Source organism: Budorcas taxicolor, chromosome 18 (assembly GCF_023091745.1).
Source record: "Budorcas taxicolor isolate Tak-1 chromosome 18, Takin1.1, whole genome shotgun sequence".
Classification (NCBI taxonomy): domain Eukaryota; kingdom Metazoa; phylum Chordata; class Mammalia; order Artiodactyla; family Bovidae; genus Budorcas; species Budorcas taxicolor.
The window spans coordinates 67,987,272-68,008,988 of record NC_068927.1 but is presented as its reverse complement, the minus strand read 5'-3'; the positions used below and the strand labels follow the sequence as shown (position 1 = coordinate 68,008,988).

At 55.1% G+C, this 21,717-nt stretch overlaps 2 protein-coding genes across 10 annotated transcripts; both read right to left on the bottom strand.

Annotated features, from left to right (window-relative positions):
• Positions 1-7,451: 7,451 nt before the first annotated feature.
• On the bottom strand, positions 7,452-13,154 carry LOC128063189 (tigger transposable element-derived protein 1-like). Of its 9 annotated transcripts, none has more exons than XM_052655811.1 (5): positions 12,919-13,154; positions 12,527-12,763; positions 11,592-12,048; positions 9,722-9,801; positions 7,452-9,335 (listed from the first exon to the last, which is right to left on the bottom strand). In XM_052655811.1, exons 3-5 carry the CDS (start codon positions 11,989-11,991, stop codon positions 7,524-7,526), a joined length of 2,292 nt encoding a protein of 763 aa, XP_052511771.1. In that variant the 5' UTR covers positions 11,992-12,048; positions 12,527-12,763; positions 12,919-13,154; the 3' UTR covers positions 7,452-7,523. The 9 variants fall into 9 exon arrangements, with proteins under 9 accessions (XP_052511771.1, XP_052511770.1, XP_052511772.1 ...); XM_052655810.1 differs by having other exon boundaries at positions 12,550-12,763; XM_052655812.1 differs by having other exon boundaries at positions 11,592-12,044; positions 12,550-12,763.
• A 2,900-nt stretch (positions 13,155-16,054) lies between these two features.
• On the bottom strand, positions 16,055-20,389 carry LOC128063062 (tigger transposable element-derived protein 1-like). Its single transcript, XM_052655622.1, has 2 exons — positions 20,257-20,389; positions 16,055-17,983 (listed from the first exon to the last, which is right to left on the bottom strand). Exons 1-2 carry the CDS (start codon positions 20,329-20,331, stop codon positions 16,148-16,150), a joined length of 1,911 nt encoding a protein of 636 aa, XP_052511582.1. The 5' UTR covers positions 20,332-20,389; the 3' UTR covers positions 16,055-16,147.
• Positions 20,390-21,717: the final 1,328 nt, after the last annotated feature.

Below are 21,717 nucleotides of genomic sequence, written 5' to 3'. Positions count from 1 at the left end.
GGCGGGGTGACCTGAGTCTGAATCCCCCCACTGGAAGCCCAGGCTCCAGGCGCTCCCTGGACAGAGGAGGCAGCATCTCCGCTGCCTGAGTGCCCAGCGGAGGCTCTCATGGCGCTGTCGCAAGGGAAGCACCAGGTCTGCGTGCCCTCCAAGGTCCACGCACCCCACCAAGCTCCTCTGTGACCCAGAGGCAGTGACAAGACAGGTGGGACCGTAAACAGTGACGGAAGACCGTCCCTGTTGCCTCATTTTCTGAAAATTGTACCTTTAAGAAATATTTTTGGAAATGATGCAGGGAAGGACATGATTTCCTGAAAATGCTGCAGTGTAACTCAGATTGAAGATGTGAGAGACACATCCAACCACAGGAAGGAGAGAAATAATAAGGAAATCAACACAAAAACTCAGGCAGGCAAGTGTGCACACAGGACGTTAGAAGCTGGGATAGGTTTGCTTTCAGGACCTCCATTGCTGACTGTTTATTGGACACCTGATAGATCCTGTAAATGTACAAAGTCACCTTATCAAACCTAGAGATTCACTGCAGACAGATTTGACCGCAAAGTCCTTGATTTAGGGATGTTCAGAGCACCCTCCTTGAATGCCAGCTGAATCTGTTTTCATCAATGATATCGTTGTTCAGTCACTCAGTCGTGTCTGACTCAGCGACCCCATGGACGGCAGCGCGCCAGGCTTTCCTGTCCTTCACCATCTCCCGGAGCTGGCTCAAACTCATGTCCATTGAGTCAGTGATGCCATCCAACCATCTCATCCTCTGTTGCCCCCTTCTCCTCCTGCCCTCAATCTTTCCCAGCAGGGTCTTTTCCAATGAGTCAAGTTAGAGTCAGGTGGCCAAAGTATTGGAGCTTCAGCAATAGTCTTTCCAATGACTAGTCAGGATTGATTTCCTTTAGGGTTAACTGCTTTGATCTCCTTGCAGTTCAAGGGACTCTCAAGAGTCTTCTCTAACACCACAGTTTGAAAGAATCAATTCTTCAGCATTCAGCCTTCTTTATGGTCCGACTCTCACATCCGTACATGACTACTGGAGAAACCATAGCTTTTACTATATGAACCTTTGTCAGCAAGTGATGTTTCTGCTTTTTAATACATTGTCTAAGTTTGTCATAGCTTTTCTTCCAAGGAGCAAGTGTCTTTTAACAGCTGCAGTCACCACCAGTGTCCCCTGCCCCCAGGCAGCCCCTTTCTGAACCTGACACTTGGTGGGCACCTTTCAGGCATCCACGGAGGAGAAAACCACTGGCCCCAGAGGCCTGATGGGGGAGCAGCGTCCCAGCACAGCCAGACCCACCTCAGCTCCACTTGGAGCCAATGGCGAAAGAAACAGGACAGAAGGGGAGCTCAGGGAAGTTTGTGATCACAAACTGCAGTGCCCTGGGACTTGGGCAGGAAGAGGTGGACCATGGGGTGGGGTGGGAGAGGAGCTGAACCCAGAAGAGGGTCTAGGACAAGGGTCCAGGGGCAAGCTTGCTGACTGTGGGCAGCTGAGCAGGGCTGGGGGCCCCGATCTTGCCTCCAGGCCTGGCTGAAGACGGGATGGGCCTGTGGGGCTCCCTCTCTGCTCAGGCCCCATCTCCCACGTCCACACTACCTGTAGGCTCGCAAGCCCCACAGACAGGTCTATTTTCAGGCCAGGCGTCCAAAGGCAAGGGGACCGGAGCCCCGGGCTGGAGCAGGAGCTCACGGCAGAGGACAAGCCAGGGTGCCCGGGGCCACCCGCCCCACTTGCCGTGCTCCCCAGCTCACCCACGGCCACGTCCCTCCTCCCTCCCCGGGCCGGTCAGCGGGGGCGGGGCTTCACTGCGGGGGTGAAGAGGCATCTAGGATTTGAGGGGAACAGAGATCAGAGGCGTGTGGCCGGACACTCCTTCCACCCAGGCCCGCCCTCCGGACCCCTGAGTCTCTTGGCGGGGCTTGTCTGGGGTCAGCCTTTGCCTCTGCAGGTCCTGAAGCCCGGCAGGAGGGTGAGAGGCCAGAAAACAAGCAGAACCCTCTCTGAACCCCACCCCAGGAACCCAACTCTGGGGACAGGAGGGGCTCAGTGCAGTGAGCAAGGCGGAGGAATACCGCCCAGTGAGCCTAGAGCCTCTGGCAATTTCACTAGGAAACCTAGGGCGCACTGGCTCCAAAGCGCCCAGGACGCAATAAACTGGAGAGTTCATCAAGGCTTCTAAAACCATGTATTTGCGAGGTTCACTTGAGATAAATCATTTGATGACCAAAAAAAAAAAAAATTCCAGGGATTGATATAAAATGGAAGCATGCAGGCCAGGGTCACTTCCATGTGAAAATTTAAGAGGGAGTACCCCCCACCCCAACAGTCTGGAGGTCTCAGAACTTCGAAAGTGCCCCCTCCACCACACGCCATCTAGGGCCTAGCTCCTCTCTGAGAAGCTGGCCATAGCGGCTGACCTCCTTCAGGGCGAGGCAGACGCTGGGGCTGCGCTCTGGCTGGGGGTCATTGTCCCTGATGCCCGGCAGGCCAGAGTCCACGTGTGTTCGGGGCTTGGCCAGGTGCCCAGCGAGCTGTCCTCGCCCTCCCCCGGCTGCAGCTCCAGCTCCAGCCCCGCCAGCTCCTCGCTGGACGGTTCTGCGCCCCCGGCCCTCGCTGGCGGGGCGAGGAAGACCCTCCGCAGAGAGCAGGCCTTGAACGTGGCGAGCAGGCCGTGGGTGGCTGGGTGGCTGGCTGAGGGCTGGGACATCCGCGGGCAGGTCCTCCACGCGCACGTCGTCGGAGAGGTCGTCCAGGTTCCCAGGGCGTCGGGGAGCGTGGTCCAGGACAAGCAGCGCTTTGAATGGGGGCGCGTGCGGGGCACAGTACCTATCCACCGTGGGGCAGAAGTCCCCGAGCCGCTCCTGGAAGAAGCTCCTGGTGACCCATGCCCCCTGTGCGAGCGCCACAGCGCGGGCAGGGTGGGTTTGGAAAAGCCCCCTGAGAGCACGCGGGTTCTCCGCGAGGAACACCAGCAGCGGCTTCAGCTTGAAGCCGTCGGCGGCGTTGCTGCTGAGCAGCAGGGTCAGGAGATCGCGGGCGCCTGTAAGCCCAGGGTCCGGCGTCTCCGCCGCGAAAGGGCCCGTCCTGCTGGGCAGCCGCCTCCAGAACAACCGGGTCTCCTCCCCACGGAACACCTGCCGGGCCGCGTCGCCGCCGTCCGGGATCTCTCTCTGCAGCGGCGCCGAGCACCTGCGCGCAGCCCTTGCAGCGCCTTTAAGCGCGCGAACCAGCCGCAGCTGGTCTCGACGGTCTCAGGCCCAGCCCCGCGCCTTGCGCCCGCTTGAGCTCCGCGAGCAGGCTACGGCTGCGGGCCTTCTCCTGGCCCAGCACCGCGCTGCCGGGCGCCGCGCCTCCTCGGGTCCTTGATCGGCACGCCCAGCAGCCGCTCCATGTTCTCCACCACCAGGCTGCGGCCGTGCGTCAGCCTGGCGGTAGCGCGCGGCGTGGATGCTTGCGAACTCGCTCGGATCTTGTCCTTGTCGCGGATAGCAGCCACGAGGGTGGCGGACAGCCCTAGGGTCCTCCCAATCCCGCTGAGCTTCTCTCCGGCTCCAAGAGCCGCAACACCTCGAGCTTCACCTGCAGGTCAATGGCCTTGCGGTCCCGCTTGGCGCTCTGGCGCTGGCGCGCACACGGCGGCCTCTCCAGGGCGGGCTTCGGGCCCACACCGCTCTCTCCAGCACATTTCTGCTCCCGCCATGTGGCCGCCGATTTCAGGACCGCTGCCGCCCCTGCCCCGACCTGCTGCAAAACAGGCGGCGGCATTTACGGGTGCTAAGTGTCCACGGGCCCGAGGATAACCGTCAGAGGTCACCGGCTCATGTCTCGCTCTAGGTGGGGGATTCCGGGCTCGCTGCTCACTGGATGGATTATTGCCCCACGGACCACAGAAACTTCACCGAAAACCCACTGCCACCTACCCAGGCTCCCAGTACACCAGCCCACCTCACCTACTCGCAGGCCTCAGCAAAGCCTCCAGAGGGGCAGGGCACACTGAAAACTGATGTCAGACCAAGCACAGAAATTACCAGACGTTAGAGCCTGGTCCCAGCTCCCCGCTTGGCAGCGGCCAGGCAAAGGAGAGGAGCCAGCTGGCCAGCGGTGGCTGCCACGTCAGGGCCCTGACTTACCAGACGGGAGCCATGTCGCTAAGGGTGTCAGGACTCGGGGCTTTAGTTTCTGAGTGTGTTGTGGGTTTTTTTAAATTGACTTATTTCGGGGCCATGCCACGGGGCATGTGGGATCTTAGTTTCCCCAACCGAGGTGGCACCTGAGCTCCCCCCTGTGGAAGAGCGGAGTCCTAGCCCCTGTACCACCAGGGACATCCCGTGTTTGACTGTTTCTATGCAGGAAATGCTTGTGCAGGGGAAAACCGCCCAGACAGCATACTGCAGGCCCCGGCCCCACGTCCTTCCACAACGCAGCAGGCGGCCCAGCGCTGAGGCAGCCCCACAGTCAGGATGGGTGATGGGAGCCTGACCCAGGAGCACTCCGGTGTGTCTGAGTTGCCGGCAGGACGCCAACTGAACCCAACTCGGGCAGGTCTGGCAAGGCCGCTGCAGATGCTCCCAGGCCCAGCGGTATCTCAGGAACACCCAGGAACGGCAGTCGGCAGTGGGGAGGGCTGGGATGGGGTTCCCTCTCCCCCCTCACCAGGCCACGCTCCTGGGCTGGTCTGCTCTCCTTCCTGCGTGTGAGCAGGTTCCTCTCGTCATGGGGCAGCCCCTGGGTTACCCACCAGGATCACAAACACGCAGGAGCCCCCGACACAGAGAGATGTTCTGGTCCCATCCAGAGGCCAGGCAGGCCCAGAGGGCAGAAGAGCCCAAGAGGACAGAGCCAAGATAATGGTGTGTGTCCCAGAATGAGAGGCGAACAGTGGCCCACATGCCCCATCGGCCTGGGCAGACAACTCCAACAGAGCCACTAAAGGCTGGGGCTGCCTGCACCACTGGAGGGGAGCCCGGCACGAATGAAGTGACAGCAGTGGGCTGCAGAGTGTGGATGGGGCTTTCTTTTGAAACATCTATGTGGCCCACATTCACACACACATCCATGTGTGCACTGCCCGTGTGTGTACATGAGGGACGAAGGACACACAGTGGGCGACAGTGACCATCTCCACGGAGGCAGACTGGGTGTGAGGCATAAACTTTATACACTTCTGCTGAGGTCTGAATTACTATAGAATGCACCTACATTTTACATTTTTCTTTAAAATCGGAAGACATAAATAATGACCACTCTATTTCTATCTTTGTCCAATAGAAACTGCTAAACTGCAGTAAGTCCCCTACATAAGAACAAGTTCTATTCCAAGAGCACATCTGTAGGTCCAACAAAATTAGCCTAGGGACCTAACACAACTGGCTACACAGTACTGAAACAGTACTGTATTTAGTACAGCTACATAGTACTATAATAGCACTGTATATAGTACTGGCCACATAGTACTATAATAGTACTGGATATAGTGCTGGATACACAGTACTGCCATCATACTGTATATAGTACTAGCTACACAGCACTGCAATAGTACTGTATATAGTATTGGCTACATAGTACTATAATAGTATTGTATATAGTACTGGCTATACAGTCAGCAGTGGCCACAGGACTGGAAAAGGTCAGTTTTCATTCCAATCTCAAAGAAAGGCAATGCCAAAGAATGCTCAAACTACCGCACAATTGCACTCATCTCACATGCTAGTAATGCTCAAAATTCTGCAAGCCAGACTTCAGCAATATGTGAACCGTGAACTCCGTGATGTTCAAGCTGGTTTTCGAAAAGGCAGAGGAACCAGAGATCAAATTGCCAACATCCACTGGATCATGGAAAAAGCAAGAGTTCCAGAAAAACATCTATTTCTGCTTTATTGACTATGCCAAAGCCTTTAACTGTGTGGATCACAATAAACTGTGGAAAATTCTTCAAGAGATGGGAATACCAGACCACCTCACCTGCCTCTTGAGAAACCTGTATGCAGGTCAGGAAGCAACAGTTAGAACTGGACATGGAACAACAGACTGGTTCCAAATAGGAAAAGGAGTACGTCAAGGCTGTATATTGTCACCCTGCTTATTTAACTTATATGCAGAGTACATCATGAGAAACGCTGGACTGGAAGAAACACAAGCTGGAATCAAGATTGCCGGGAGAAATATCAATAACCTCAGATATGCAGATGATACCACCCTTATGGCAGAAAGTGAAGAGGAGCTAAAAAGCCTCTTGATGAAAGTGAAAGAGGAGAGTGAAAAAGTTGGCTTCAAGCTCAACATTCAGAAAACGAAGATCATGGCATCCGGCCCCATCACTTCATGAGAAATAGATGGGGAAACAGTGGAAACAGTGTCAGACTTTATTTTTCTGGGCTTCAAAATCACTGAAGATGGTGACTGCAGCCATGAAATTAAAAGACGCTTACTCCTTGGAAGAAAAGTTATGACCAACCTAGACAGCATATTCAAAAGCAGAAACATTACTTTGCCGACTAAGGTCCGTCTAGTCAAGGCTATGGCTTTTCCAGTGGTTTGTATGGATGTGAGAGTTGGACTGTGAAGAAGGCTGAGCACCAAAGAATGGATGCTTTTGAACTGTGGTGTTGGAGAAGACTCTTGAGAGTCCCTTGGACTGCAAGGAGATCGAACCAGTCCACTCTGAAGATCAGCCCTGGGATTTCTTTGGAAGGAATGATGCTGAAGCTGAAGCTCCAGTACTTCGGACACCTCATACGAAGAGTTGACTCATTGGAAAAGACTCTGATGCTGGGAGGGATTGGGGGCAGGAGGAGAAGGGGACGATAGAGGATGAGATGGCTGGATGGCACCACGGACTCGATGGACATGAGTCTGAGTGAACTCCGGGAGATGGTGATGGTCAGGGAGGCCTGGCATGCTGTGATTCACGGGGTCGCAAAGAGTCGGACACAACTGAGCGACTGAACTGAACTGAACACAGTACTATGACAGTACTGTATATAGTACTGGCTACATAGTACTGCCATAGTACTGTATATAGTACTGGATACATAGTAGTGTATATAGTACTGGCTACCCAGTACTGCAATAGTACTGTATATAGTACTGGATACATAGTACTGCCACAGTACTGTATATAGTACTGGATACATAGTACTATATATAGTACTGGCTACACAGTACTGTGATAGTACTGCTATAGTACTGGCTACACAGTACTGTGATAGTACTGTATATAGTACTGCCTACATAGTACTATGATAGTACTGTATATAATACTGGCTACACAGTACTGCATAGCACTGTATACAGTACTGGTTACATCATACTATAATAGTACTGTATGTAGTATTGGCTACAGAGTACTATAATAGGTTTATAATACTTTTCACATAAATAATACATAAGAAATAAACACACAAAATAAAGAAAGCATCTTTAATCTTATAGCATAGTATCTTAGAAAGTATAGGGGTAGAGCACACCACCTGATTAGAGGGACTGGCTGGAGTGAACAGGCAAGAAGTTACTGGTGGAGCTGCGCGAAGAGGGGGAGCTGGCAGAGAGAAGGACCGTCGGCAACAGGAGACGGCAGGTGGACTGTGACGTCACCAGGCCTGACAGCGAGGCACAGGTTCTGGCTCCTTGCTGGATTCAATTCCATCTCCCTCTTTAAAAGCTGATCCAGGGATGTCTGGGCAGCGGCTCTTTTCTTCTCATCGTAGACGACACGGTAGCACTGGATTGCGTTCTGAACGGCTGTCTCAACCTTCGTGTACCGTTCTACATTCGGGTCCTGGGCCTCGAAAACAAACAGCGCCTCCTCAAACAGAGAGAACCCCCTGGCCATGTCCTGCATCGTGAATCTCTTCAGCTCTTCACTTCGTTCTTCCTCCTCCTGTCTCTCTTCGTCCTTTCTCTGGGCCTCAAGCTCCATCAGGTCTTCATTTGTGAGCTCCTCGTGTTGCACGGCAAGGAGTTCAGTGAAGTCACCCTCCTGCAGATCCAGCTCCAGCTTCTCACTGAGGGTCACTAAGTTGCTGACGACCTCTCTGGACTCCTCATCCACCTTCTCGAATTCTCGAAAATCATGAACAAACTGCGGGCAAAGGTTCTTCCATACACCATTCATGGTGCCGGCTGTAACCTCACGCCAAGCAAAATCAATGTTTTTTATGGCCTTGTAGATGTTATAGTCCTTCCAAAATTGTCGCAAGGTTGTTCCTGACTCATCACTCGCCTTTACTGCCTGACGAAAAGTGCGACGTAAATAATATTTCTTGAAAGTTGATATAACTCCCTGGTCCATGGGTTGGATAAAGGGCGTAGTATCCGGTGGGAGACGCACTACTTTGACGTTGGGATGAAAATCGTCCATGAACGGGGGGTGGCCTGGAGCACTGTCAAGCAACAGAAGAATGTTGAACGGGACGTCCTTCTCCAAGCAGTATATCTCTACCTCCGGGATAAAGTGGTGGAAAAACCAGTCCTGGAAAATGGCCTGTGTAACCCAGGCTTTGGGGTTACTCTTCCACACAACAGGAAGAGAGCCCTTGGCTATATTTCTAAGGGCTTTGGGGCTCTCTGAATGGTAAACCAAGAGAGGCTTCAGCTTCATATCACCAGAAGCATTGCCACCAAACAGCAGAGTGAGCCTGTCCTTTGCTGCTTTATAACCTGGCATCAACTTTTCCTCCTTACTGATGTAACTTCGGTCTGGCATCCTCTTCCAGTACAGTCCTGTCTCATCCACATTAAAAACCTGCTCCGGTAAATATGCCCCTTCATCAATAATTTCTCGAAGGATGTCAGGAAATTCCCGGGCAGCAGCCATATCTGCACTCGTTGTCTCATCACTTACTTTTACGTTGTGAAGATTGGCTCTGGCCTTGAACCGATAAAACCAGCCACAGCTGGCATTAAAAGACGGACCATCTGATTCTTCGCCGTATTTCTTCTTCAGGTCTTCATACAGGCTCTTAGCTTTCTCTTGAATCAGCATTATGTTGAGCGGGGCTCGACGCTGATGCTGGTCCTGCAACCACATGCTGAGAAGTCTCTCCATCTCCTCCATCGCTTTCCCACGCCGCTTGGATATGATCGTCGACATCATCGACACAGCAGACTTCACGTGTTCCAGGATCTTGTCCTTGTTCTTGATGATCGTGCCGATGGTTGAACGGTTCAAGTTAAACGAACGAGCAACGTCTGTCATCTTTTCACCTCGCTCCACTCTCTCGATTATCTTCACTTTTGTCTCCATCGTTATCGCGTGGCGCTTCTTAGCAGTACCAGCTACATCACCGCTGCTCTTACGCTTGCTTCCAGACATCCTGGGCTTGAAATAAAGATACTGTACTACTGTACTGTGAAGTACACAAACACACAACCCCATGTAGAGACTGCACACATGTGACAATGTACCTCAGACACATGAACTAACTTACGTGACTGGACATGCAAACACACGTTCACATCTTTAAAAGTTTGCAACCGGCAAATTCATATATAATGGACTTACTGAACTCTATATATGATGGTGTGAGCCTGGACCAGGGTGCCAGGCAGGGCCCAGCCCAAGGGTGAGGGACTGGGGGCAGAGGGGTGAGGGGGTGCTGGGCACAGCTGCTTACAGTGACCTTTCCAGGGCTGGGGTGAAGAAGGGTGGGGGGGAAGAGTTCAGCAGGATATGGCATCTCTGACTGTGGAGGACTCACAGCTCACCTGAGCTCCATCCGAGAAGGGCTTGGCTGGCTCTGCGAGGTCTCCAGGCTGTTGGTCCTCAGGAGGGGCCTGGACCAGGGCTGAGGGGGAAGCGGAGCGTTAGTGTCTGCAGCCCCGCCCCGCGGGCACAGGGGTCGGACACCCAGAGGTCAACGTGCGGCTGGACACTGGCCGGGGACTCAGAGTTGGATGAGACCTCGCTGCCCTCGGACTCACAGAGGGTGGCAGCCCCTTCTGACCCACACACGTGCGACCTCAGGAGCTCACCCAAGGCCTTTAAAAGCCAAGTCACTGAAACGCCAAGGAAACAGTCATCAGATGCTTCCTTCAGCTGCAGCTGGGCAGTCGGTAGAAAGCTGTGCCAGCAGGCCTGAGCTGTCCAAGACATGCACGCTCCCGGCAAAAGGCTGGCCCTTGATCTGCTCCCAGTAGGGGACCTCAAAGCCCTTGGAAGATTCTGCCTGGTAACATCAGGCAAGCCCCCCGGGGGACAGCACCCCAGGCATGCTGCTGCACATCACTGCCAGGGGAGCTGAGCACGACTCACACAGCTCCCACAGGACAGGACTCTGGAATGTCATGCCTGGTGTCCCACAGACTGGGCACCTGTTCCCACTGCTGACTTTAATCTGCGTCCCTTCGCTGTAATAAATGACAACCAAGACTATAACAGTCTTGTCGATTCCTGCAGCTCCTAGCAAATCACTAAGCCTAATGGGTGGTCTTGGGGACCCCGAATGAAAACATCTGTCTGCACAAAGTATACATAAGTTCATATGAGCACTAATCATAACAGCCAAAAGGTACCAACAACCCAAACATCCATTAACAGTTAAATAAACAGAATGTGCTATAACCATACAATTGGATATGACAAGGCATAAAAACGAGTGGGATACTGACATGAAAAACCATGAACACTGAAAACATCACACTCATGAAAGAAGCCCATCCTCTAAGCCACACACTGTATGGCTCCATTTACTAAGACAGCCAGAGTAAGAAAGTACACAGAGACACCGAGCAGGCTAGCGGCTGCCAAGGCACTGGGAGAGGGCAGGACAGGGAGTGACTGCTGCTGGGCACCGAGTTCATCTGAAGGTGATTACACCATGGTGTTAGACACGGGTGGTGACTGTACAACCTCGTGAATATACTAAAACCCATGACCTGGACGATTTTTTGACATGTGTTACAGCTTACTAAAGATGGGTTTTCGTTTGTTTGTCGAAGTGCTACGGTTTCCACCCCTTGATACAAGGGGCCAAGCAGGCAAAGGAGCTGCACAGATTCTGTGAGTGAACGAGTACACAGAGGCCACGGGGAACCAACGGCTGTCACCAGCCATCTCTCCTGCCTGCTGCGTGGCTGCCACCTCCTCAGGTGTTTAAGTGCACACCCAAACCAAGGTGAAGACATCATACAGCACGAAGCGCAAAGCCACCCTTGGCCAGGCTTTCTCCACTCCCCTCAGAGAAAGGACGACACCCTGCTTGTGACTGGAGGGTCTCATCATCCAACTCTCAAACCAGACTGGGCTCCACCAGGCCAAGGACCCTGCTCTCTCCCTTCCCCACTGGACCCACAGGGCTGGCACATGCCATGCACTCAGTGAATCTGCCAGGAAGAAAAAGAGAAAGAAGGCCCAGAGTACCCTCAGAGGGGGAAATGCCATGCCAACTGCAGGCTCGCACCTCTGGGAGGCTCACAGGCTAGGAAAGTCTTCAAACAGGTCATGGCTTCTGAGTCTTCTTCCCAGCAATGAGGTCACAGAGGGCCGGGGCACAGTGAGCAGGCACTCAGGACCAACGGTAATGGGCTGGGTCCCCCTGCACATTCCCCTGCCCTAAGCCCGGTCCCTGGGGCTCACCAGTCTCCTGAAACATCTGAGCAAGGTCCTCCACGAGCGCCACAGCCTCCTCACCGCTCTCGGGGCAGTGGGACTCCACCCAGACCCGGGTGTCGGGGGGCAGCACTCCCAGGAACTGCTCCAGCACCAGCAGCTCCAGCATCTGCTCCTTGGAGTGCACCTCGGGCCGCAGCCACTGGCGGCAGAGCTCCCGGAGCTGGGCCAGCGCCTCGCGGGGCCCTGGGGCCTCCTCATAGCGGAAGCTGCGGAAGCACAGCCGGGGGTCCCAACCGAGAGCAGGCAGCGGGGTGTGGGGCTGAGGCTTGGAGAACGGTTCCGGATCCCACGGGATGTCCTCATCCTCCTCCACCTTGATGATCACGAGCTCCTCCTGACCGAAGGGTGCCGGGTCAGCTGCCATGGTGAGGCGTGGGGAAGCTGGCCTCCCCGTCTTCACTCAGCCACACGCTCTGTCTTCCTGGGACACACACACCCCCCCAATCAGGGCTGTGGACCACCCACACCCCTCCACCCACTTGCACCCTGCAAGGCCACTTGCTGTGAGGGAGAGCGTCCCCAAACCCGGCCACCTGGGAAGCTAGTGGAGGACACCTTGCACTGGGAACCTGGTTAGGACAGTGAGGGAGAGGGTCCTGGAGGGAAGCCTTCAGGAGTTCGGGCCAGACTGAGCCAAGGAGGAGGGCTGCTCCTGGGGCACGGGCGGGGGGGTGGGGAGCGTGGACATATCCAGTGTCTCAGTGACAGAAACCCAGTCAGCAGCCAGGCAGAGGTGTCAGTGGGAACTAGTGGAGGCCCAGTGACCAGGGAGGGTCCCAGCCCAGGGACCCAGTGCGCAAGTGCAGGACGCAGCCTGCAGTGACCTAAGGGAGAAGCCCACGACGGCAGCCGGGGCCAGGGAGAGCAGCCACACAGGCAGAGCAAGGGCAGGCGCCCACCCTGAGGGCCTTCATTCCTGCACCTCAGGCTCCTCTGGGGCCCGGTCCTGTTTAAGCGTAAAATTTCCAAACAGCAAACAGGAGCTACTGCTTTGTGTTCACCAAAAGATCCTGAAAACCAGCAACTCCTCAGCTGGCAACTCTGGGAAAAGGAATTGGAAGAAGACATCTGCTTTTCCTTTTGTAGCGTCTGCAAAGCATCTGAATTTCTTTCTTTCCACCGGTCATTTGCTACCACTGTAACTTAAGAACACAGATCACTTTCCGTGCCAATGCATGGCTCTAACAGGGTTTGTCAAGGCTCCCCCGAACCAGGCCGCTCAGCCCAGCAGCGCCCAAACACCCGGGTTCTGACCCCCGAGTACCCTGCCCCGACCCGCCTGCACTATCACCTCAGGGGGGCACGCGCGCAGGTGCAGCGGGAGCAGGGAGGTGACCTGAGCTGCAGAAATCCAGGAAGACTTCTCAGGAGAGGCGCGTTTAGGGCGAGCTGGGCGGAAGAGCTGGGCGGAAAAGCTGACCGAGTGTGTCCATAGAACTGGGAGGCGCCTGCCGGAGGCAAAGAAACTCCGCCAAGGAAGCGACCACCGCAGATGCACAAGAACTGACCGTGAGGCCCGGCGAGAGTCCAGCTCCTCGCGGATCACTTCCGGGCCGCGACTCGCTTCCGGGACAGGCCCAGTCCCACCGGACTCCATTTCCCAGCAGCGCCCGCGCCGCCGATCCGAGGAAATCGCTGAGGAACTCAGGGCGCAGGTGATGCTCCTCCGCCCTCTTGTCCCGCGCCCTCTGGCCAGCTGCACACCCTGCCCCGGGCTTTTCCCCACGCGCCTGCTGTCTCCCGCGGACTCACTGCCCTCGGGAGCTACGCCGGCTGGCGTGGAACGACGCCGCCGTGCAGAAACGACGACCAAACACCCTGGGGTCCCAGGACCAGGAGTTTCCTGGCTGCCCCACGGACTATTTCCGGAGCCTTGTTCCCACCCCGCCCCTCGCCCCCACTCCCGAGCCCCCAGCCACCTCCCCACGACCCTGCACGCGAGCCAGCGGAGGTGAGTGGGGGTAACCCGACGCTTCTGCAGCTCTGTGACAACCTCCCGTGCCGGGAAGTGGAATTGGCGCGAGCCCCGCCCCGCCTCTGAGGCCCGCTGGGAAATGTAGTCCTTGGCTTGTCACAAGACCCGCCCAGCCCTACTGCGGATACTACATTTCCCAGGGGGCAGCTGAAGAATGGAGTTCTTCAGGGCCCTGAGACCGGTGCTCCACTGCGCTTTGGCTGAGGTCCGGTCCTGTCTCTAGTTCTAAGGAAAGGGGCCGATGGGTCCACGCGCGCGCGGCCTCTCCACCATGGCCTGCCTCACGACCTCACCTGCGTCTCTACCCCTCTCTCCTTTAGGATGTGGCATCTCCTCCGACTGGGTCACCTGTCTCTTCCAGCTGCTGGGCCACACTCTGGCTCCACCGGGGCTGTTCCTGCCTGCCCGTCCACAGGCGTTTACCAGCCACACCATGCTGGGCCGCCTCAACAGGTCCCCGTCTGATGCCTGGCATTTTGAAATGACCGGCTTCCAAAAGCTGGGCACCACCTCCCAGAAAGCCTTCCCTATCAGTCCTCTCCTCTGGCCCCCGCTGGATTTGGGTCCCTCACAGGTCGCCCGTCATAGCCATTGTCACACAGAACGTAACCGCCTTTGGAGTGGCAGCTCTGAAACCAATCTCTCCCATCCTGGTCTCCCCACACCCAGCATGTTACAAATGCCCATAATTTGTGTAACTTATTAATATAGTCAGTCACCAGGCTCCTCAGCAAAGCGCCTTCTCTTCTAGCCATCCCTTTTGCTGCTCCTGCCAGGAAAGCAGGCCAGGGGCCACATCTGACCTTTCTCCCTGGAAGTCTGGACCCCTGCCGTGGCTCAGACTGCTTTTGTGTTGACAGCATGCCCACCACTGCAAGTGCTAGCTGAGTGACACGAATGCTCTCTCCCAACTTCGCTCTTGGTGTATCAGCGTGTGCATGTGGGCATGTGTGTAGGTGTGACCATGCATGTGCACCCACACAGGCACATGCAGATACCTGTGTTGAAAGGACGCCAGACAGCCCTGTCTCACCACCTGGGGCTCATCTATCTGGGGTACAAGAATGCCTTCCTTGAAGACTTTGTTGACAAGCCATACGGTATGTCTGCATATTCAGGCGGATACCCCAGTGTGCATCAGACATCACTTTGCTGATAAAGGTCCGTATGTCCATCTAGTCAAAGCTATCATCTTTTCAGTAGTAGTCATGTAGATGTGAGAGTTGGACCATAAAGAAGGCTGAGCGCCCAAGAATTGATGCTTTCAAATTGTGGTGCTGGAGCAGACTCTTGAGAGTCCCTGGGACTGCAAAGAGATCAAACCAGTCAATCCTAAAGGAAATCAACCCTGAACATTTATTGGAAGGACCGATGCTGAAGCCAAAGCTCCAATACTTTGGCCATCTGATGCAAAGAGCCAACTCACTTGAAAAAGACTGATACTGGGCAAGACTGAAGGCAAAAGGAGAAAGAGGGGTGACAGAGGATGAGATGGTTGGATGGCATCACCGACTCAACGGACATGACTTTGAGCAGACTCTGGGAGATAAAGGCATGGCAACCCACTCCAGTATTCTTGCCTGGAGAATCCCATGGACAGAGCAGGCCGGTGGGCTATAATCCATAGGGTGTCAAAGAGTCAGACATGACTGAAGTGACTTAGCATGCACAGCACCAGGAGATGACGGACACAGAAGCCTGGCATGCTGCAGCCCATGGGGTTGCAAAGAGTCAGACACAACAGAGACTGAAAACAACAACAAGGGGACAGAAGAACAAGCTGAATGTTGAGGCCATTGAACCCTCAGGAATGACTGAGATTTTTCAAAGAGCTCTAGATCTGGGAGACCATCAGAGTGACAAAAGTTTCAGCCTCAGAGGCTAGAGGGAAGCCAAGATGACCACGGCACAGAAACCCAGGGAAGAAAACATCTCCAAGGCAACGAATGGTGCCTGGTGTCAAAAGCCACACATGCTCACAGGCTCTGGCACAGTGGAGGCTCAGACAACACACGTCATGGAAGCCCAAAGGGGTGACGATGGCATGGAAGGAGGGCCAGGAGAGTAGGAAACCCCCATCCCGAACCGGTGGGAAGCCACAATGGGGCACAGACAGTCAGGGCTGGCAAACAGGAGAGGCTCGTCTCAACCATGGCCCCTCACCACAAGGAAGCTTGCTCTGGTGGGCTGTGCTTGGCAACTGCTGTTCTATAGGGTGTGTCTCTTACATGGATGGGCACTCCTGGGTCCCGCAGCTCATCTGCCAATCAGAAAACACTGCCCTCAAGCCTGGCGCTCTGTGGCCACTGTACAAAGTTGGCTGTGCATGAGGTATGAAAACCATGAGTGAGACGTGGCAGGGTCTACCCTCCAGAAACAAAACTCATCAGACAAAGTGCATCTGCACTCAGGCCCAAGCCTCAAATCACACAGGTCATTTAAAGAGGTCTGTCCTTCAGAGTCTGTGCTGTGGCCACTCGCCCACCCTCTGTGGGCCCCACCTGGGCTGAGTGCAGGCTTCCTGACATCGTTTTTGTTGCCACCGTCATGGGGCCTCTGGAGGCCCCGCAGGAGCCCGAGCCTGTCGCCTCCTTTCCCGGAGCAGCTCCCGGAGGCAGGCAAGGGCACAGTGGACAGCCCGGGCCACCCGCAGGCTGCGCTCCCGGTTGGGATCGTTCTCTGAGAGGACTTGCAGGCCAGCGGCAAAGTGGGAAAGGGCCTGGGCCAGGTGCTCGGAGCGCAGGGCAACCACAACTGCGTCCTCAGCCTCCGCACCCTCTATGGCCTCCGATTCCGGTCTTCTAGAGGCCAGGCCCTTCCCACCCTGGCAGGGCAGCCCAGGGCCACAGACATACCCACTGCCCATGCCCGGGGAGGTGGGCGTGGGCTCCCCGCGGGCCTGCAGCAGATGGCTAACATCGGCCTTAGCCACGTCGCCCATACCGGCGTGGCTGGCTAGTGCCTCGATGCTGCGGGGGAGCTGGGGCATGGCACTGGGCTCGGGAGCACCAGCCAGCACACACTCAGGCCAGAGCTTCCTCCAGGCACTGTTCATGGCGGCAGGCTGCAGCTCCGCCCAGGCCTCAGCGATGTTGTCCACAGCAGTCATGACAGTGTAGCTGCGCCAGAACTCCAACACAGAGGGCCGGTCTGCACCACCCGTCTCCTGGACCAGCTGGCTGAGTGTGCGGCGCAGATACTGGGCCTTGAAGGCGGTGATGACACCCTGATTCATGGGCTGGATCAGGGTGGACGTGTTCTTGGGCAGGAACTCGACCCGCACATGGGCCGAGAGGCCACCCAAGTGGGCAGGGTGGCAGGGCGCGCTGTCCAGCAGCAGCAGGGCACGGTGCGGGAGGCCATGGCTGGCACAGTAGTTTTCCACAGCAGGGCAGAAGCAGCTAGTAAACCACTCCTGGAAGATGACAGGCGTCAACCAGTCGTTGCGGCTGGAGCGCCAGACCACAGGCAAGCTGGCCTTGGAGCAGCCCCTGAGGGCACGCGGGTTCTCCGAGGGGTACACCAGCAGGGGCTTCAGCTTGAAGTCACCAGCCGCATTGCCACCGAGCAGCAGGGTCAGGTGGTCCTTAGAGGCCTTGGGCCCGGGCCCAGCTGTCCCCTCCAACGCCAGAAGCATGCGCTCAGGCAGCCGCTTCCAGAACAGGCCCGTCTCGTCCACGTTGAAGACCTGCCGCGGTGAGTAGCAGCCCTCCTCCAGAATGGCGCGCAGCACTGCCGGGTAGTGCGCGGCAGCCTGGGCATCGGCCACAGCGGGCTCATGCGTCAGCAGCACGTTGTGGCGCACCTTGAACCGGGCAAACCAGCCGTTGCTGGCCCCAAAGGTCTCGGCCCGCCCGCCGCCACCCTGCTCGTGCTGCAGCTGGGTGAAGAGCCGGCGTGCCTGGTCCTGGATGAGCAGCGTGCTGACCGGCAGGTTCTGCCGCTTCTGCTCCTCGATCCACAGACTCAGCAGGCGCTCCATGCGGCCCATCAGTGCACCCCGGCAACGCGTGAGCTGCGTGGCGCAGACGGGCGTGGCTGCCTGAGAGCTGGCCCGGATCCTGTCCTTGTTGACACGGATGGAGGCGACCGTGGAGGTGGCCAGCCCAAGGGCCCGGGCAATCTGCGTCAGCTTCTCCCCCTCCTCAAAGCGCCGAAGTACCTCCAGCTTCACGTGCAAGGTGATGGACTTCCGGTCCCGCTTGGCACTATGGCGGAGGCCAATCCCGAGGGGCGCCTTCCCCAAGCCCTGCGGCTGGGGGGGCTTCAGGCTGCCGCCCCGAGCCATGCATCTCAACACGCTCTCTTCCCTCTGCCCGTCGGCGGTACCCAGCGCCGTGCCACAGTGGCCCCTGGGCCTCTCCTGCCACGCCATCTCTGCCTGAAGAGGGGAACACAGGGGAGTTAACTGTGAGTCTGAGAGAGCCTAGACCACCGCCTGGCCCTCCCGTGCTATGACCTAGAGCCCACAGCCCTGCGGACTACTGCCTCGGAGGCAGGTCCAGTCCCTTCTCTCCCTAATGCTAAGCAAACTGCAAACACACTTCTGAGCATTCTTTGCAACCAGAGGAGCATTTCACTTAGTTTTCGTTTATGAGATCAAAAAGGTCTGCTGGAGGGCAGCAAAGGTGACACAGACATAAAGAACAGACTTTTGGACACAGTGGAGGAAGGAGAGAGCGCGACGATTTAAGAGAATAGCACTAACGTATACACATGACCATATCAAAATGGATAGCCAGTGGGAGTTTGATGTAGACACACGGAACCCAAAGCCGGTGGAGGGATGTGATGGGGAGGGCACTCAAGAAGGAGGGAACATATGTATACCTATGGCCAATTCATGTTGCTGTTTAGCAAAAGCCATCACAATATTGTATTTATCCTGTAATTAAAAAATAAATGAAGAGGCCGAACACATCAAAAAAAAAAAAAAAATGTCAGGAGACTTTGCTCTTCCCCCAGCAAAACTCTTGAAACCATAATGGAATGCAAAGGGAATCTAGAAATCCTGATCCACCACCCAGACACTGATGAGCAGGAGCATTTCCATGCTTCTCACTCGGTGTGAGAGACTGAATAATGCCTCCTAAACACATCCACATTCTAATCTCAGGAAACGACGAGTAAATGACCTTTCACGGCAAAAGGGACAGGTGTGATTAAGATAATAATCTTGAGAGGCAGAGATTATCCTGGGTCATCCAAATGGGCCCTACACGTAATCAGGGATCCACGTAAGAGGACACAAAAAATTTCACTCACTCAGAAGACAATGTGAGAAAAAAAGAAAAGGCAATGTGACCACTGAAACTTAAAGCTTCAGAAGGAACCAGCCCTGCCAATACCCTGATGTTAGCCCAGGAGGCCCACTGCAGATTTCAGAGCTCCAAAGTCTTAAGATGATAAACTTGTGTCGTTTGAAACCACTAAGTCTGTAGTGATACGGTACAGCCATGACGGGAAGCTAACACAGGAGGGGACTTCCTTAAATCAGGCCACCACTGTGGAGCACCTGGGGACAGAGAAGCTGGTTCTCCACACAGCAGCCAACTTCTCCACGCAAGTCGGGGGGAATTCCCTGGCGGTCCAGTGGCTAAAACTCCACGCTTCCACTTCAGGGGGCTCAGGTTTGATCCTTGGCTGGAGAACTAGGATCCCCACAAGTTGCGAAGTGCTGCCCTCCCCACCAAAAAACCAATGGCCCGTGTGCTCACGGTCCTCCCAGGCCTCCCACCCGGAGTCAAAGCCACAGTCATCACCAGCTTTGTCAAGGGCCTCTAAGCCTCCTTCTCTCCTTTGCTTACTCCTGACCACATCCTTAGGGCAGGCTAAGGGCACCCCCAGCCCAGGGCCTTTGCTACTGTGGCTCTTTGGCTCACAGCAGGGTGCCCTTCCCTCTAATAGGCATGGCTTATTCCCTCTTCTGCAGGTCTTTGCTCAAATGTAACCTGATCAGAGAAGCCCTCCCCACCTTTACCGTGCATCCATCACACACTGCCTCGGGGCAGGAGCTGTACCTACAGAGTACTCCGCCGAGTCCCCAGCGGAAGAGCCTGGCACTCCGGAGGCATTCTATGGTCTTGTGCTAACTTATCAAATGAAGCACCCTGAAGGGAGGCCGACTTCTCACTTTGTCCCTTTTGCATTTCAAACCATGTGAAAGTAGCACCTGGTCAAAACAGTAAAAGTTTTTTGAAGGAAAACGTGTGAAAAACAAGGACAGGCGCCTGACAGGTCTGTGTGTTTTGGGGAGTGTCTGTGGCACCCACGAAGAGTACCTCCAGGGACCCATGGGCTGCCCCTGCGGTACAGAAGCGTAGGCATGGGGAAGGCTTCCAGAAAAAGGCCCCGAATTCCGAACAAGTCACGCGCCCGTCCCTCTCTCTCCATATCGATGCCTTCGCCTGCTCACCCACAATTTTAAACTCCCCCGTATATTCACACATTCTGTCCCTCGCCCTCTGCCAAGTCCCCAAGCCCGCCGTGGAGGGAGGCGCGAGACTACATTTCCCAGAAAGCGGCGGGGCCGACGAAGACTCCCATTGGCCCCTTTCCAGCGCGTCCGTTCCTTTCCCCCACGAGAACCGAGTGTATGGGCGCCTCGGCCCCTTCTCACGGAGCCCCGGCTTCCGCGCGGCCGACCGCCCTCACCTCCGGACGGCGACATGGGCCGGCTGCCTCAGCTGGGCCGGCGGGGCTGCAGAGACTCCTCATCTCCGGCCTCATTCGCCGCTTTCCAGCGGCGGCCGAGCCCAGCCTTCATCTTTAGCGGCGGAGGCGGAGGTTGCCGGGCGACGACCAGGATTGGAGGCGGCCGCGTGGTTCCCTCCCGCAGGGCGCGCCGGCTGCTGTACCCGGTCGCCCAGGGCCTGCCGGGAAATGTAGTTCTATGAGGAGCCGGCCCAGCGCTGAGTCCGAGCTGGGAAGCTCAAAGCCATGTCTGTCCAAGGGTGGCTTTCTTGCCTATTAATTTCCTTCTCCTGTCTTTTCTGCCGTCTGCTTTCCGTCACTTTCTCTTTTTTTAATTCCTCTTTCACGAAATTTTTAATAAGCTGTAATTTTCTTATATGTATGCTAGTGACCTGTGAAATGCCAGGCTGGATAAATCACAAGTTGGAATCAAGATTGCCTGGAGAAATATCAATAACCTCAGATATGCCAATGATACTACTGTAATGGCAGAAAGCAAAGAACTAAAGAGCCTCTTGATGAAAGTGAAAGAGGAGAGTGAAAAGCCTGTTTAAAATTTGACAAAGATCCATATAGTCAAAGCTATGGTTTTTCCAGTATTCATGTATGGATGTGAAAGTAGGACTATAAAGAAGGCTGAGTGCCAAAGAATTGATACTTTCGAATTCTGGTGTAGGAGAAGACTTGAAACGGAGCAGGATTATATGGTCCTTGCCCCACCACCGCCGCCACCACCACCACCACCACCACCACTGCCACCAAATCCTGTGCTTGCTTTTTTTTCTGTGGAAAACTTTAGTCAAAGAATAAGTTTAATCAGAGAAGAAAGAAATGCTAAAACAAAACAAAGGAGATTAAATAATAATAATGTTGTCATTAAGCATAGTCAAGGACTTTTAGTTCCTTCTCAAGGGCTATAGATAATATTCGGAGCCATATCCTGTGAGCTGTCTTATAGATACCAAAACACCAGGTGGGAGAACTACATGATGACCAGACGACACCCATGACATGAGCTGCTACAGTTCCAAGAACTGGCTGTAAAGAAATGGGAACAAATGGACCCTAGAACTGAAGATTAACTATACCTAAAACAACCAAGATCATGTTGGTCAGACCACTGATGACCAACTTGAAGATGACTGTTAGAGATGACTGTTTGATTTCTGCATGTAGCCACCCCCTCTTCTGTCTATAAAAGCTCTTGCCCCCTGCTTGTTGGGGGTGAGGGTAGGGGTGGGAGTCCGCCTTTGGACAGATGTCTGACACCTTCCACCCCCAGTTGCCAGCATCTGATATGAAGCAAATGTTCCCTTCTACCAAGCTGGCCTGTTTATTGGCTTTTGAGCGGCAAGGAGATGGACCCACCACACATTCTTTCAGTAACAGATTTTTGAGAGTCCCTAGGACTGCAAGATCAAA